Raw genomic sequence first — 16,225 nt, 5'->3', positions numbered from 1 at the left:
AACCCCTCTGATTCCACAGGTTCCCTCCGAAACTCCTGTCGGTTTTGACTCTGACATTACAAGTTTCATGTCCAATCCTTTTCCTGAATTATTTCCTTTTGAAGGTGCTGCCAAGTCCCTCGAGTACCAGGGTTCACCTTGCCAGCTGCCCTTCCCAGCTAACCCAAAGTGCCTCTCCTGTCCTTAGGTGAGGATGTGGACAGCAAAGTGGAGTCCCCCAGGCTGCAGCTGTCCGAGGACCAGCCCAAAGATTATGAGATAACAACTCCCTTCCTTTTGAATGGAGAGCAGTGGAGACCAGTGGATGGCATTTACTCAAAGGTCAGTCTTCATTTTGCCTGTTTGTTTATTCTGAGGTGTGTAACCATTTAAAGGCTGTAGGGGGAATTTAATGCACTTTCACCCTGTAAGTTGTAAGAGTGCTTTTGTATCGTTGTTGCCACATGTCTGAAATTGCTGCTTATTTAATTCAAGAAATGGATAAGGTTTTTGATTGAAATGAATGCCTTTTTCCTGCAGAGATGCATTCTTCCTTCTGATGGCAAAAAGGAAAGTTTAGAGTGAAATAATAGCAATTTAATTGCTTGAGATTCTGTCATGCAACAGCAGAAGGAAAACAGAGAGGAGCAAGCACACCAAACAGGTTTGTTGGGTAAATACAGTCTGACAGCAAGGAATTTAGGGGCCAGTGGAAATAATGCTGTGCTGCCTGCAGCCTGAGGCATTATCTGGGCTTGATTATCCCATGGGAGCCCCCCAAATTCCATCCCTGTGCTGGACTGGGAGCGAGGGGCGACTCTCCCTTCACACTCTGCCTCCCCTTTCCTATCAAGGCAGGATCTGCCCCTGGCTCTGGGATTGTTTCCCCCTCTTGACAAGCCCTGATAAGCTTTCCTCCTTTTTTCCCCCCCAGACATTTGTGAACAGTATAGGAAGCTGCACTTAGGAAAAAAAGGCTGGGTTTTATCTCCTTCTTGAAGTATGGAGACAGTTTGTTGTTTATTGTCACCAAATGTATCCTGGGAATCTCTTACCCAACTTTTTAACTCAGGTCCAGTTTGACTCCAGCTCACTTTTTATGTTGTTCTTTAAATTATCTTAACGAGGAAGAGAAAAAGTAAAGTTTTTAAATAGTTAAAAAAAAAAATAGGGAGGAAAAAAACCAAGCAAAAACAATGCAAAAAGCCCAGAGAGCCAATTAGAAACAGCTTTTCTTGCTGGATTGAGAAAATATTCCATGGAGAAATCCTGCTTGACTACTGCCACTGCTTGCAGGACGTGGCTTTGGATCACTTTGCTGATTGACACAAGTAGGTGTGAAAAGATATTTCCAAAGAAGGGCTCTGACTTTCAAAAAAAGCTTGTCTAGATTAAAATTGTTCCTTCTTCTCCTCTGTCCCTTCCTAAATAGGAGAGAAGGGCCAGGCCCAGTTCTGAATCTGTGCAGTGATGAAAGGGATATCAGAGTGGGTGTAGAATGGCTTATCTTAGAGAGATAACACAGATGGCTTGGTCCTAGATGTATGTGCAACTCTATTTTTAGATTATTTAATTAGAAACAGGCATTCTCCATATAGAGAGAGGCCTTTTAGCTACTCACTGGAGCTCTCTGAGAGAGTTACAACCCAGTATCACTCTGTGAGTAATGATAATGTGATTTATATCGTTAATTTGTTTCCCAGAATTACTTTCAGTTTAAGATGAACACTGGAAAAGATTTGTGGCTTGGTAGAAAGATCCACGTGCTGTATCAGCACTTTTTTTTTCTTTTTTTCCTTTGAATACTTCTTTTCCATGGAAACTTATAAATTAAATACACAAAAGTGCACATCAGGCTGTGGGAAGAGCAACAGCTTCAGTGGTAGAGGAGGAGAGTAATGAATAGCTTGTCACATAAATATTGATCAAAAGCACAAAAGTTAAATACTGCTGTATTTGATGGCTAAATGGGATCTATTGTTCTTCAACTCGTTTCAAAGTGTTCCTCTGTTTTATTCTAATCGTACATGAAGTCAAAAAAAGTATGTACTTGTAAGAGGGGAATGGTATTGCAATAGGATATATGGTAAAATAAATAATGGAGTGGCTATAAAAATGCCAAGGGATTAAAGTTATTTGTGTACAGATAATTGCCTGGCAATGATGGCCCCATTCCCCAATCCTTTAACTGTAAATACTCCAGCTTAACAATTAGTCCCTGGGAAAGCACACTCATCATTTAGTGCAGCCTTCTCTCCCATCTTGGAGATAAAGCTGTCCTTTTATTTACCCCAGGAGTCGCTGCAGTGTCTGTTGGAATCTCTCACGTGGAATCTGTCAGCAATGATTATTAAGCTAATGACTTTCTCGTTGAGGGCCCCGTACACTGTGCAAGAAATGTGAGATAATTCACACAGTCTGATGGCACAAACACACAGGACTGCTCAGCAGCAGTGAGGAAATTCCATTTACTGAGGGGAAAAAAAGAAAATTTGCTTATCTCTAACCAGAATTTATTTTAATACACTTGGGATGTGCTTTTTCAAGGACATCTCGTGATTTAGGTGTTCAGGCGTAAACTTATGGAAGTTTAAATTAGTGACAGGCAAACCCCAGTTTTAAAGACAGATATGTAATTAAATTATATTTAAAGAATTTGGGGGTTCCCAAGTGTAAATGAAGGGTTTTGTGTCTGAAGAGAACTGATCATTTACTTGGCAGGTCAATTTTTCTCTCCACCTTCCCCAACTCAGGCCAAAGCTCTGTGAAACCAAGGCCAGGATTTCATGGTGGCACCATTTCTGAAATGTTGTTGCTTTTTTCCCTGTTTAAAAGATGCCCGTGCTGGTGCCAACGCTTTTTGTAGACTCATGGAATCCTTTAGGCTGGAAAATACCCCCAGGGTCATTGAGTCCAACCTTTGGGCACCACCTTATCCAATAAACCACAGCCCTGGCTGCCACATCCAGTCATTTCCTTAAGACTTCAGGGATGGAGACTCCAACACTGCCCTGGGGAAGCCTCATCCAATTCTTATCCACTCATTATTTCCTAGTATTCAACCTGAGCACAACTTGGAGCCTTTTCCCCTTGGCCTATCAACATCCTGGATAGGGAAAAACAATTAAAAAATAAAATATAGATACTTAAGAGAAGCTACTATGGAAATACCTCAATTTGTACAACTGTGTGATGCTGTTTGTTTAGTTGGGGTTCATTTCTCCTGGTGTTTTTTTTTGTTGTTTTTCAATTCAGAAAATGTATCATTTTCAGTGGGAGTATTTTATTGGTATCAAATTCTTCTGTTAACTGGATATAATATTCATTGCCAACCCTGAGCAGGCTACTAAAATGAGTGGCTGCTATTTGGAGTGTCCAGTTGTTGCTGCTGAGGAGAAAATGCTGTAGCAGGATCGGACCCTCAAGGGTTGTGCAACATCACCCTGGGCTTCAAACAATAGCTGCCCATATTCCCTGCAGATGTGATTTCCTCCTTCCCTGAAACTTTGTGTGCCTTACAGCATGTGTTGATAGGTCATTATACATTAGAGCTCCAGTTGTCCTTCCACTTCTCTTTTTTCATGTGCTCAGCACTTTGCGTCCTGTGTCGATTACCACCCCCCACCCCAGCGCTTGCTTTAAACACACAAGGGTTGGGTTCTGTTTTCCTTAAATATTTCTAAGGTTTGAACAAAGTGGTTTCATTTTATATTATTTAAGTGCAGAAAAAAAGAAAAAACACCCCTCTTTTCCCCCCCCACATATTTCCAGCTGAATATTTCTCTTCCAAACTTGGCTCGCGATTCCCAAATCAAGCCAAGTTTGATGGGAGTTTGGGTAAGTGATGTTTTAGTACACAGAACACTTTGGGGAAGATTTTTTGAAGACCATCTGTTTGGCTTCAGCTTTTATCCTCACACCCTGTTAGGGACACAGAGGGCTTGGTGTGTGCCAGATCCCTGCAGCACAGGAGCTCTGGGTCAGGTAATATCAGTGGTGTTATTCCGGAGCCTGCACTCATCCCTCCTCCTGGGGAGCCAGGAGCCAGGCAGGAGATGTTTCACGTGGGCATTAAGGGGCTTTTGGCTCCATTTCTGTGCTCTAAAGGAATTTAGCAACCAGTGGGAATGATGTGGGGAAATGCTGCCTGGCAGGGCAGGCATGGAAGAGCTGCAGTGCCCAGTGTGGCACTGCCCTGGGCTGGCACTCGTGTTCCAGAGGGACACAGATTGCTGGAGCTGGGTTTGGATCCAGACTGTAAAATGCATGAAACACCTGAGAAATGGAATTTTTTTGGGGAGGGTTTGGTGTGATCAGCTCTGCAGGTAAACCCAGAGGGCTCAGGGTGTGGCAGCAGTCACTCAGGTGTGGTTTCTTTGCCCCTGTCTGTGTAGGACCTGCCATCCCATCGCTGGCACCTGCAAGGACTCAGGGAAAATCAGCACCAAGTGCTTTGAAGGATTTAATCCTCTCAATTTTCCAAAAGCACGTGGGCAAGTTAGGTGCAGCTTTCCTTACTGGGGGATATTTTGGACATTTTGATGAGTATGGATCTTTTGTAATCCTGATCTCTGTACCTGTCCAAGTGCAGTATTAACCTGTGGGTGCTCCAGTGAGGATACAGCTGCCATTCCTAAAAATAAATGGTCAGGTATTTGGGGACCTGCAGCATTCAGCTCAGTGTGGTTCCTAAAAAACCCCATGAGAAGCTGGAAAGCCCTGAGATGCTCGAACTTGGTTTGAGTTTGCAAGTTGCCGGCCCAGGTTGCTTTCAAATGATGGAATTTCCAACAGGGATTTTGATTTTTGATGTTAAATGTTAAATTTGGGGGATATGAGACTTCTTTAAAATAATTAACTTTGGGAAAGTAGCTGTGCACAATCTGCCTGTCCCTGGGTTAGACCCTTAATCCACCTGGGCCACTGTGAGCATCACAGGACTCTTTTAAAATACTGTCACTGGCCTCAACATATGAACACAGATTGGGAAATCCTCCTCTCCCCAGCCTGCAGAGAGTGAGAGCTCTTGTTCTGTGGCTTCCCACACGCCAGGAGATTGGGGTTGTGTTGGAGTCAGAGACAAGCAGAGGAAAAGAAAGAAAGGTGCCCATGGTGGGCAGAGAGGATGGCAAGACCTGCAGGACATTTCCAGCTCTCACTCCAACACCAGTGGCTTCCAAATGCAAATAAATCAGAAATAAATCAGAAATTCTCCTCCCCTCTGGTGAGGGGGCAGTGGATTCAGGGATCAGGAACACTGCTTTGCCAAGCTGAAGCGTTCAAGGCCAGATTCTGAGCTCGTGTGAATCTGTTTCCTTCCCTTGCCCGGGCTGGAATAAATCAGGGCTGCAAATTGAAATCTTAAAGAAGGGCTTTTAAAAAAAGGGAGAAAGAAAGATGAGAAGGCAGAGTTCCTTTTCTTGTAGCAACACTCTTTTTTTCTTTCCTGGTGTTATGTTATGCTTTGAATATAAACTCTAGCAATGAAATGCGAAGATAAAGATGAAAGCCAGCTATAAAATATATATTTAGACCATATTTCTTCTGGTTTTTAAGTGTGCACTTGTCACAGCTCTAAGATTGTGCATGTGAAGTGGCAGAGGATTACCATTTCCTGCTGCTTAGCATGCACTGCATCTCCCTTGGCTCCTGAAGAAGCAGCTTTTGCATCCCTGCCTGCCCCATTCCTCAGCACTGTGCCATGGATTGTATTCAGGAGCAAACATCAGAATCTTGGTCATTTGTGTGGAATTTTGGGCACTGATTATGTGAATCTCAGTGTGGAATTCTCTGCTACCTATAAAAGTATCATCAGCTCTGACAGTTGTTGGTTTTCTTTATGATTCTCCAGATTTATCACACCTATTGGGTGTCACACTGATGCTTTTCACCTTTTTGCATTTTTTTATGCCTTCACTCTTAAGACCCTAGTTCAACAGCTACTAAAATTGGGATTTTTTTTTTTTTGCCATTGAGACAAAATACCATTGGCAAGAAGAGAAAATAATTTTAAATTTGTTAAAAAGCCACTGTAATAATGTTGGAGATTCAAGAACACGTTGGGAGCTGCAAACTGGCAGAAGGGGCAAAGGCAGTGATAGCCAGGGTCTTATCCAGAGTTTTGGTCTGTTCCAGATTTATTAGGAACTTACTGGGGCATCACACAGACTCACAGAATCCTGGAATGGTTTGGGTTGGAAAGGACCCTAAAGTTTGTATTTTTCCTCCCCCTGCCATGGGCAGGGATACCTTCCACTGTCCCTGGCTGCTCCAAGATCTCTCCAGCCTGGCCCTGGACACTTCCAGGGATGCAGGGGCAGCTCTGGGCACACTGTGTCCCCCCACCCTCCCAGGGCAGGGCTCTGTGCTGGTTCCCATTTCCCCTCTTTGCTGCCCGCCTTGTGTGACTCTCCCAGGCTTTGATACACAGCTGAGGGGCTCACTCTGTCAGATAATTAATTTAGAGCTCAGTGTTTTCAAGAGCAAACCCATTCAAGTTTATTTCATAACGGGCACAGCCTTCGTGCAAGTGATAATTGTTTATATTCCCTTCAACCGAGCCTCCTGCTGTTCCTTTTCATTTGAAATAATTACCAAAGTTTAGACTTCCAGACAATTGTATTAAGGGGAATCATACAGTGCTGCTTAAACAAGGCTTTGAAGGCTGAGAGGACAGCTTTCATAGCTCTTTTACATGGTTGTTTTACATATCTTGAGAGAGAGAGGCATAACCAGAATTTATAGTGCTCTCCATATTTTTTATGACTCATGAGCATCGACTATAAGAGGCAGAGCTGTGCTCTCTCCACAAGCTGTGTCATCAGCTGGGAATGCAGCTTGGCACAGGCAGAGGAACAGCACTAATCCTCCACAACCTTCCCTGGGAGATCCTCTCCTTGAGCCTTTAATTAATAACCTGGAAGTCATTAATTTAATAGCCTGGTAAACAATCTGATATTTCTTTTGCTTTTCCTTATACACATACTCCTGCCTTGTAGGGCCACTCTGAGGAGTAATTAGTGCAAATATGCTCTATTAGTTAATAACTCTTGTGTGTGTGTGTGTTTAATTTGGAAGCAGCAGAAGTTTTGCATGGACACAATCAGGGAAGGGAGCGTGGCACCTCCTCTGGCAGTCAGGGCATTTCTGTGTCCCAGTGAGCCAAAGCAGCTCAAAGCCCTCTCACCCCTCTCACCTTACCTTGTCCAAGAGGAGGAAAACATGTTCCCTTCCTCCCATCCCACCTCATTTAACCAGCTGATCCATCTGATCATTTAAAACATGTTCCCTTCCTCCCATCCCACCTCATTTAACCAGCTGATCCATCTGATCATTTAAAACATGTTCCCTTCCTCCCATCCCACCTTGTTTAACCAGCTGATCCATCTGATCATTGAATTCATGTCATTTTTTTAGAAATGCTGGTCGGTGTGTCCTGGTGTGTCAGTGTGTCCTGGTTCCAGGGACTTGCTGGAGCTCACACAGCAGCTCCAGGGCTGAGAAATTCCTGGAGCTGGGACCACCAATGAAAACTTGGTGTTGGTGATTGAGTGGGGAAAATTCTTTTCTCTGTCTGCACTGAATCAGTGCCCTGGTTCCAGCTAGATACACGAGGATTCATTTCCTGCCTGAGCCACTTGGGCATACTGGGAAGTGTGAAGCAACTGGGATTCATCCCAGAAAAGTCCATTGCATTTTTAGCCTAAGTGATGCAGCCTGTTAAGTTTGCAGAGCTCTGTGTGAGTGTTTATGCTCAGGTGTTACTGGAAGTGCTGGGTGTTTTAAAGAACAGAAAATGGAGAGCTTTGTAGGAACAAGCCCCCAGACAGACACCTCCTGCTCTCCCTGGGGGTTTGCAGCCTTCCACAGGGTGAAATTCCCCTTCATCAGCTCCTGTCAGGCCGAGCTGCTGGAGGAATTCTGTCATACTTGGCCAGGGGAGATCACCAGTGATATCATGGTGGGGAGCTCTGCCTCCCAGTACCAGCCCTCGTGGCCAGGGGCTCTGCAGAGGGTTTGCTGGGGACCCACCAGCTATGAGGTAGTGTCTCAGATCCCAGCTCCAGCAATCCTTCAAAAGCTGATGGGGCTGGAGCAATCCACTTTAACTTGAGTTTTCAAGCTGGCATTTCAAAGGAAAAAAAACCAACCCCACAAACAAACAGATTGTGCTTTCTGCAATAAAATGGGGGGGGGGGGGAATATTTTGATTTTAATGATGCAGTTCACGTTAGCGACCCTTTAATGTGGGATTAAAATCTAAACCTGAGTTCCTGCCTTATGCTGGGTCTGTAAAGTGCTTGTACTGAGGCATTTTCATATTGAATTAATTTAGCTTACACTTGGCTATTTCACGTCTCTTGCAACAGATCTTGTGAGTGTAAGGTATGAATTTCAGTGTTGGATTAAAAGAATGCTTTGCTTTCCAGCTCTGACCATGTGATCAGTTTGGGGATTTTTTTACAGGCAGGAGGAGAATCTCCCTTGTTCTTAATTCCTGTTGTGAGTGCCTTGGGTCAGACTGAAGCCTAGCTAGATCAGGCTCTCTCCCACCGAGCACCCCCGGTACAGGAATGTGCAGCTCCTGCAAGGAGCCCTTTGTGGACTTGGAGCAGCAGCAAAACTTGGGGCTTTTCCAAGGACTGCAATCCTCTGAGCAGGGGAAACCATGAGCTGCTGACATATTCTGTGATGAAGGCCCTTATTTCAGAAAGCCACAGTAAATTGAGTTGTTCTCAGTGTGCATTTGAAGGGTGAAGAAGTAAATTGAGCTGGTCAATCCACTGAGTCCTGCAGCTAACAAGCCCAGTGCCTTTGTTGTTGAATTATAATTCTATTTCAATGTGATTTACTCAAGCCCCAGTTGATTTGCCTCTTCTATAGGAATATTTCTCATTTTTCAGAATTGTAATGAGGAGTCATAGAGGTTATATGCAGTTTAAAGCCTGATAAAAAAATAATTAGGATTGATAATAAGGCTTTTTAAAATGCAGCAGGAATATCTCGACAATAAAAGGCTTTCAAGGTGTTGGTATTTTTCTAGAAATAAAATGACTGCCAAAAAGCTCTGCTTTCAAAAAGCTTGTGTAGATGAGTTAAAAATTATCTGTATCATTTTGGTATTGCAGCAGAAAGTTTGTGTTCAGTTTTCATCTCATGGAAATCGTGTGTCCCATTTGTGTGGTGCCTTTCCTCAAGGACACAGCTCTAGAACAAAATGGAGCTTTTGGAGCTGAGCACTGCAATTCCCAGCCTGGCAGAGGTGTGGGGATGGAGAGGCTGGGGTGCAATCCCTGTGAGATGCATTTCACCGAGCAGTGTGTGTGTGCTGGGGCTGCTGCCAGAGCCTGCAGGGCGTTCCTGGCCTTGGGCAGGGATGTGCCGGGGCTGTTCCTGCCCAGGGTCACTGCAGCTCTGCTGGTGACACTGCTATGGGGCTTTGTCTGCCCAGTGCCACCACAGCTCTGCTGGTGACACTGCTATGGGGCTTTGTCTGCCCAGAGCCACCACAGCTCTGCTGGTGACACTGCTATGGGGCTTTGTCTGCCCAGTGTCACTGCAGCTCTGCTGGTGACAATGTCCTGCAGCTGTTTCTGCACAGTGTCACCATAGCTGTGCTGGTGGCAGTGTCTGGGGCTGTTCTTGTGTCCCCATAACTGTGCTGGTGACAATGTGCTGGGGGTGCTTCTGCACAGTGTCACCATAGCTGTGCTGGTGGCACTGTCTGGGGCTGTTCCTGTGTCCCCACAGCTCTGCTGGTGACAATGTCCTGGAGCTGTTTCTGCAGTGTCACCATAACTGTGCTGGTGACACTGTCTGGGGCTGTTTCTGTGTCCCCATAGCCTGGTGACACTGTCTGGGGCTGTTCCTGTCCCCATAGCCTGGTGACACTCTCTGGGGCTGTTTCTGTGTCCCCATAGCTGTGCTGGTGGCACTGTCTGGGGCTGTTCCTGTCCCCATAGCTGTGCTGGTGACACTCTCTGGGGCTGTTCCTGTCCCCATAGCTGTGCTGGTGGCACTGTCTGGGGCTGTTTCTGTGTCCCCATGGCTGTGCTGGTGACACTGTCTGGGGCTGTTTCTGTGTCCCCATAGCCTGGTAGCACTGTCTGGGGCTGTTCCTGTCCCCATAGCTGTGCTGGTGGCACTGTCTGGGGCTGTTCCTCTCCCCATAGCTGTGCTGGTGACACTCTCTGGGGCTGTTCCTGTCCCCATAGCTGTGCTGGTGACACTGGGGCTGTTCCTGTGTCCCCATGGCTGTACTGGTGGCACTGTCTGGGGCTGTTTCTGTCCCCATAGCCTGGTGACACTGTCTGGGGCTGTTCCTGTCCCCAAGGCTGTGCTGGTGACACTGTCTGGGGCTGTTCCTGTCCCCATAGCTGTGCTGGTGACACTGTCTGTGGCTGTTCCTGTCCCCACAGCTGTGCTGGTGGCCCTGCCTGCTCTGAGGTGTGTGTGCTCTCCCTGCCCCAGCAGCTGAACACACTGGTGGTGGCTCTGTCCCCAGGGAGGGCTGCTGTCCCTCCGTGTCCCAGCAGGATGTGTCCAGCCCTCTCCAGGTCCCCAGCTCTGTCCCTGCCCAGCTCTGGGATGTGACTGTGTTGTTCCCCTGGAGCTGCAGTCAAAGGAGGAGCTCCTCAGTCCTGCCCTCGTTCCTCCTGCCTCAGGCTCGACTTTATTTGGCTTCTGCAGCCTGACCTTGTTCCCCCTTCCTCTTCTGGCCCTCTCCTCCACCAGGGTGGGTCCTTGGCAGGGTTCACCTCCTCTTTTGTTCCTCCTCTCTCCACTGACCACATCCTTTGAGGAGCATTCCCTGCATAAAAATGGTCTTTTTGGGGTGAACCTGCCAAGCCCTTCCCAGCCACTCATCATTGTCTGGAGCGATTCCTGGAATCTCAGAATGGTTTGGCTTGGAAGGGATCTTAAAGCTCATCTCATTCCATCCCCTGCCACGGGCAGGGACACCTTCCACTGTCCCAGGATGCTCCAACCTGGCCTTGAACTCTTCTAGAAACGGGGCAGCCACACCTCTGCCTCCTTCTGAGGTGGCAGCATTTTGCCTTCTGAGTTAAAACGAAACCTATAAATAATTTTAATATTTAGAAGAGTTTTATTACCTGAGACCACCTCAGCGAGCACAGGAGCAAAGATTTTTAGGGTCAGATCTTCTCTGAGCTGCCCAAATTTTGTTGATTTTGGGTGGATGTTATTTTCTGGCACAGTTCACCCCTGGGAGTGCAGGGCATGCCAGGCTCCCCTGGGCAGCAATCCTGGGTGCAATCCCACCCTGGTGTCCCATTATTCACTTTATCTTCACCCACTGCCTCCTCTCTGCTGTTTCTCTGTGAGGTACAGCCTGTCCTGGGACTGAAACGCTGCTGGCCAGGGAGACAAAAGCTCTGAGATGTGAGAAGTGGGACAGCCAAGAGCCTCCCTGCCCCAAAAAAGGGCCCTTGCCCTGGCAGGGCTGAACCTGCCCTGCAGAGGAGGTTCTGGACATGGATCTGCTGCAGGAAAAGTCAGAAATTTTGTCCTCAAAGCAGCTCCAAGCCCATTCCTGTGTTAGCATTGCCCACTCCCTCCAGGAGAAAGAGTGGGATCCCTAAATTCAGTGTATCCAACAGAAACTGCCTCTCTCTTGGTTTCAACAGACAGAAACGTTGTTGAAACCAGACTTTTTTTGGCATTTACTGGCATTACTAAGAAAGAGTTGGCCAGGAAAGCTGGCAGAAGGAGATGAGTTGGAGAAGCTTTAAAGATTTTTTTTTTTTCCTATAAAATGAATATCCAGAAGCTGTGTAAATGTAATTTTTTTCAGTTTGAAAAGTGTATAGAAAGACAACATATACAGATTTCTGACTGAAATACCATCTAAGCTGGCTGTGCCCTCCAAATTCTTTTCCCTCAATTAAAAAGATGAGGGGAAAAAAAAATAAAAAGAAATGACAAAACAAAGCAACACCTCAGGAAATCCCTAGAATGTTTATTCAGGAACAGAGCAGCCTGTTACAATCATTAGCTTGCAAAGGTATTTCTGTTATAGTCAGAGGGCAAAGTGAATTTTAACCTTTTATTGCCAAGAGATGTCATGTTTTTCGTGGAGGAGCTACTGAGGTGTGTAAATCCCTGTGAATGAGTGAGTGGCATCTGTAAAAACCCCAACCAAAGCCCCAAAGCACACCCTGCAGAGAGAAACTAAAATCAATTTCAATGCCCACAGTTAAACATAAAGTAGTACATTTCATGCTTTATTGAGTTTCTATTTATTACTTAATTTCTGCTTGTAAAAAAGGCCTCAATTGAAGCAAAAAGGTATTTCAAAATATTTGACTCCCTTTTGCCTTATGAGCTCAGTGTGGAATTGCCAACTGCTGTGGGGTTTTAAAGGGAAAAAAGGGCTGGATTGGTTAAAAATGTGATCTGTGGGAACCCTCCAGAGCAGGATCTTTCCCAGGAACCCCAGAGGAGAGAGAAAAGAAAGGAAAATGCAGCTCCAGGGAGAGCCAGGGTCAGGAGCCTGGGAACACTGCTCATCACAGGGGCAGAGTTAGGAAATGGATGGAAACCCTTGGGATTTTAAAGATGGGAACCTGAATTTATGAGCTCTGTGCAAACATCTCCCCTTTACTGTCCTGCCCCTTCCCATCTATAAAATGGGAATAAAGTTTAATCAGGCAGTGGGGCATCAACTTGATTTTTCGTAATTTTTCAGGTTCAAGGTTTTATTTGTGTTCCTGCTTTGGCTGTGCAACCTTTAGGAGCCAGGAATTTGCTGGTCTGGGGGAAAGAGGGATGTCTTGCACGTGGGGAAAAACCCCAAATGTGCTGTTTGAACAAGGGAAGAGATATTTTCACGATTTTATGTCTCAAGCAATGAAAGAGGAATGAAGTGGCTGCAGTGCTGAGCATGAGGATTGTCACTGTTGCAAACTTGGAGGCAGTTTGAAAGCATCTTGTAAATATTGTGAAGAACATTAAGGGACATTTTTATAGGGTATGATGAGCCTATAACTCAGTCCAAGTTTAGACAATCACCTTTCTTTGATGGAGATCAACAGAGACATGAAAACACTTAAATTTAAGAAATATTTTGATTACTAATATTTTGTTTTATTATGTATCTCTCATTTATATGTACATTTTTACTTCTTTCAACCATGCAATTTAATCACCAAGCACCAATTTATTTTTAAAAATTGCATTTATCAATATTATCCCACTTCCACACACCTATTCACTAATTTAAAAAGAAACCTCAACGTGCAGAATGGAAATCAGCTCCAATTTCAGAGCCTTCATGGAATTAGTATTTAGCAGTTTCCTGAAACCTGTGTGAGATGGAGACAACAACAGCTGGATTTGAGTGAATTCTTTTGTTGGGAGAACCACAGTGCTGAACTTTCCTGTATTTGTATTAATGGTGGATATATCTATATAGATCTATATATATAGATAGATAGTTATCAATATATGTACATATATATATATTATATATATAGATCTCTATCTATACTTACACAGCTGCTCTGTTTCCAGCCTTGTCTCAGGATTCTGCCCTCAAACCAGGTTTTGAATTTGTTTTTGCAAAACTCTGTGAGGAAAAGGCAGCTGAATAAGGCTACAGCAAGATGTGGCATTGAAATCAAATCAGGAAATCAAGCAGTGGAGAGGGAGGATGCACAGCATGGAGTGCAGCTCTTATCAGTGCTCTGCTTTTCTAGGACAGGTTATTAGGGAGGAATTTCATTTAGGAGCAGAGGGTTTATCAGTGTGCCCTTGTGATGGACTCAGCAATGCTATAAACTTCATATATGGAGATGGAGTTCTTCTAATTTTAGGATAAGGCATTGAGGGGGGGAAAAAAGCATAATGTAAAAGAAATAAAGGCTATTCCAAGTGTGGATATTATCTGTGCCATCACTGCACAGCCTCACATTGCAGGAGGATCAGCTGCTGCAGATATTTTGGCTGATGTGGATGAAATCAGTGTTCTCTGGAGCTCCCCATTATTGTGTACATTATTTCCTAATTCAATTACTTTGAGGCAGGTAACAAAGGGAGACTTTGATACTTCTGTGCAAAAAATTAAAAAAAAACATTTGAAAATTCTTCACAACCTTATTTACTAAACAATTTAGACAAAGAGTCCAGTCTCTGTTTGAAGGCTTCAAAGGCAATGTTGGCTTGTTTTTCCAGCAAAATCTTTATCTTTTTCAGGGCAAGAAAAATCAATACAACCCTGGTAACACAAAGCTGTGGCTTACCAAGGTATACTCCTTAAGCTCAGTTTGAATTCTGACATTGGTCATCACACTCAAGCCAAATTATTTGGTAATACCAAGATGTGCTTGGTTTCTCCCAGCAGCCATGGTGTAGTTTTTATGGTTTTTCACTCTATATTTTATATTATATAAAAAGATTTCCTTGCCAGAGCAATGAGAGTTTCCAAAGTTCTTCATGAACCACAGTGAAGTTGTTTTCATGCTCTGTCCTTTTCGTGTGCTGGCTGGCACCTGAGCTAGTGAGAAATTTATTCAGCATAAAATAAAAATCAGTAAATATAATAAATAAAAATATTCTATATTTGATATTATATACAAATACTTCCTTGCCAGAGCAATGAGAGTTTCAAAAATTTTTCATGAGCCACAGTGAAGTTGTTTTCATGCTCTGTCCTTTTCGTGTGCTAGCTGACATCTGAGCTAGTGAGAAATTTATTCAGTATAAAATAATAATAAATAAATATAATAAATATAATAAATATAATAAATAAATAAAAATAAAATATTCTGTATTTTTACATTCTATACAAAGGTTTCCTTGCCAGAGCAATGAGAGTTTCCAAAGTTCTTCATGAACCACAGTGAAGTTGTTTTCATGTTCTGTCCTTTTCGTGTGCTGGCTGGCACCTGAGCTAGTGAGAAATTTATTCAGCATAAAATAAAAATCATTAAATATAATAAATAAAAATATTCTATATTTGATATTATATACAAATACTTCCTTGCCAGAGCAATGAGAGTTTCAAAAGTTCTCCATGAACCACAGTGAAGTTGTTTTCATGCTCTCTGTCCTTTTAGTGTGCTGGCTGGCACCTGAGCTAGTGAGAAATTTATTCAGCATAAAAATAAATAAATGAATAAAATGAAAAAATAAAATAATAAATAAAAATACATAAAAAGAAAATATTCTATATTTTTATATTCTATACAAAGATTTCCTTGCCAGAGCAATGAGAGTTTCAAAAGTGAGAACCACAGTGAAGTTGTTTTCATGCTCTCTGTCCTTTTAGTGTGCTGGCTGGCACCTGAGCTAGTGAGAAATTTATTCAGCATAAAATAAAGTCGCAGCAATTTATTGCTGTCGTTGCCTATCCCACAAAATCACTCCTCTGCTTCCCTTGGAATGCACAAATTTGCTCCTTCAATTTTAGGGAGCTGCTTTATTGATGCAATGTCACCGTCACAGCCTTGCTGCAGGGAGAGGAAATAACTTGTATTTAGCCTCAGGCAAAGTTTGTGTGTTCAAGGTGTTCTTATCTGTGAATTTTGATTTGCAAACTGCAATTTGATGGAGTTGTTTGGGGGGGGTGCAGCTGCTGTAACTGCTTTATCAAATGCATAATGAAAAGGATGTTTACTTAAAAACATCCTGGATGTAAAATCAAGTGTTTGTCGTCTGAGGGGAATAATGCAGCATCTCTCAGCTCAGGAATCCCTTGGGAGGAGTGCACACAGGGCATCTCTGCTCTTCCTAATTCTTCCCCTAACTGTAACCAGTTCAGCCAATCCTCAAATGTTATTTTCTTGTGCCCCTTGAGGGGTTGTCTCAGTTCCTCTCTGAAATTCTTCAGTCTTGTGGTGATCAAGGTTTCTCCTTTAGGCTGGCACGTGGCCCCAAAACGCTCCTTCCCTCATCACCTCAGGAAATCAGCAGTGGGGGGACCCCTGCAGAGCCCTGCTCTATTGATATGCTGATGAGCCTGCAGGAAAATTTCCAGAAGTGCTGGATATACTTTTAGACCTTCCAGAAGGCTCTGCCTGGCTCCTGTGCTTCAGAGCCCTGCTCTGAGCACCCCGTGCTCGCTGATATTTGGGGATACAACCATGGCACCCCTGTCTGGGAACCCCTTCCTACTTACAGGGACACTCCTGAACCTTTCCAGGAGCCTTTCTCTTTTTATTCTGCTAAAATACATGGCTTGGCCGTACAAAAACCACCAATATGTCAACAATATGTTATTTATAAC

General features: G+C 44.1%; 1 protein-coding gene across 1 annotated transcript in view; it reads left to right on the top strand.

Annotated features, from left to right (window-relative positions):
* Positions 1-16,225, top strand: part of ADAM12 (ADAM metallopeptidase domain 12) — a gene marked incomplete at both ends in the record, with an annotated part of 193,657 nt that overhangs the window by 31,553 nt on the left and 145,879 nt on the right. The window contains 2 exons of the mRNA XM_084210182.1: positions 20-104; positions 188-321. Of these exons, the coding sequence (XP_084066308.1) occupies positions 20-104; positions 188-321 (219 nt within the window). The remainder of the gene's footprint in view (positions 1-19; positions 105-187; positions 322-16,225) is intronic.

The sequence above is a fragment of the Fringilla coelebs genome (assembly GCF_963513975.1).
Source record: "Fringilla coelebs genome assembly, chromosome: 8".
NCBI classification, from domain to species: Eukaryota; Metazoa; Chordata; class Aves; order Passeriformes; family Fringillidae; genus Fringilla; species Fringilla coelebs.
The sequence above is the reverse complement of the archived record's forward strand: the minus strand, read 5'-3'. Positions and strand labels throughout refer to the sequence as shown.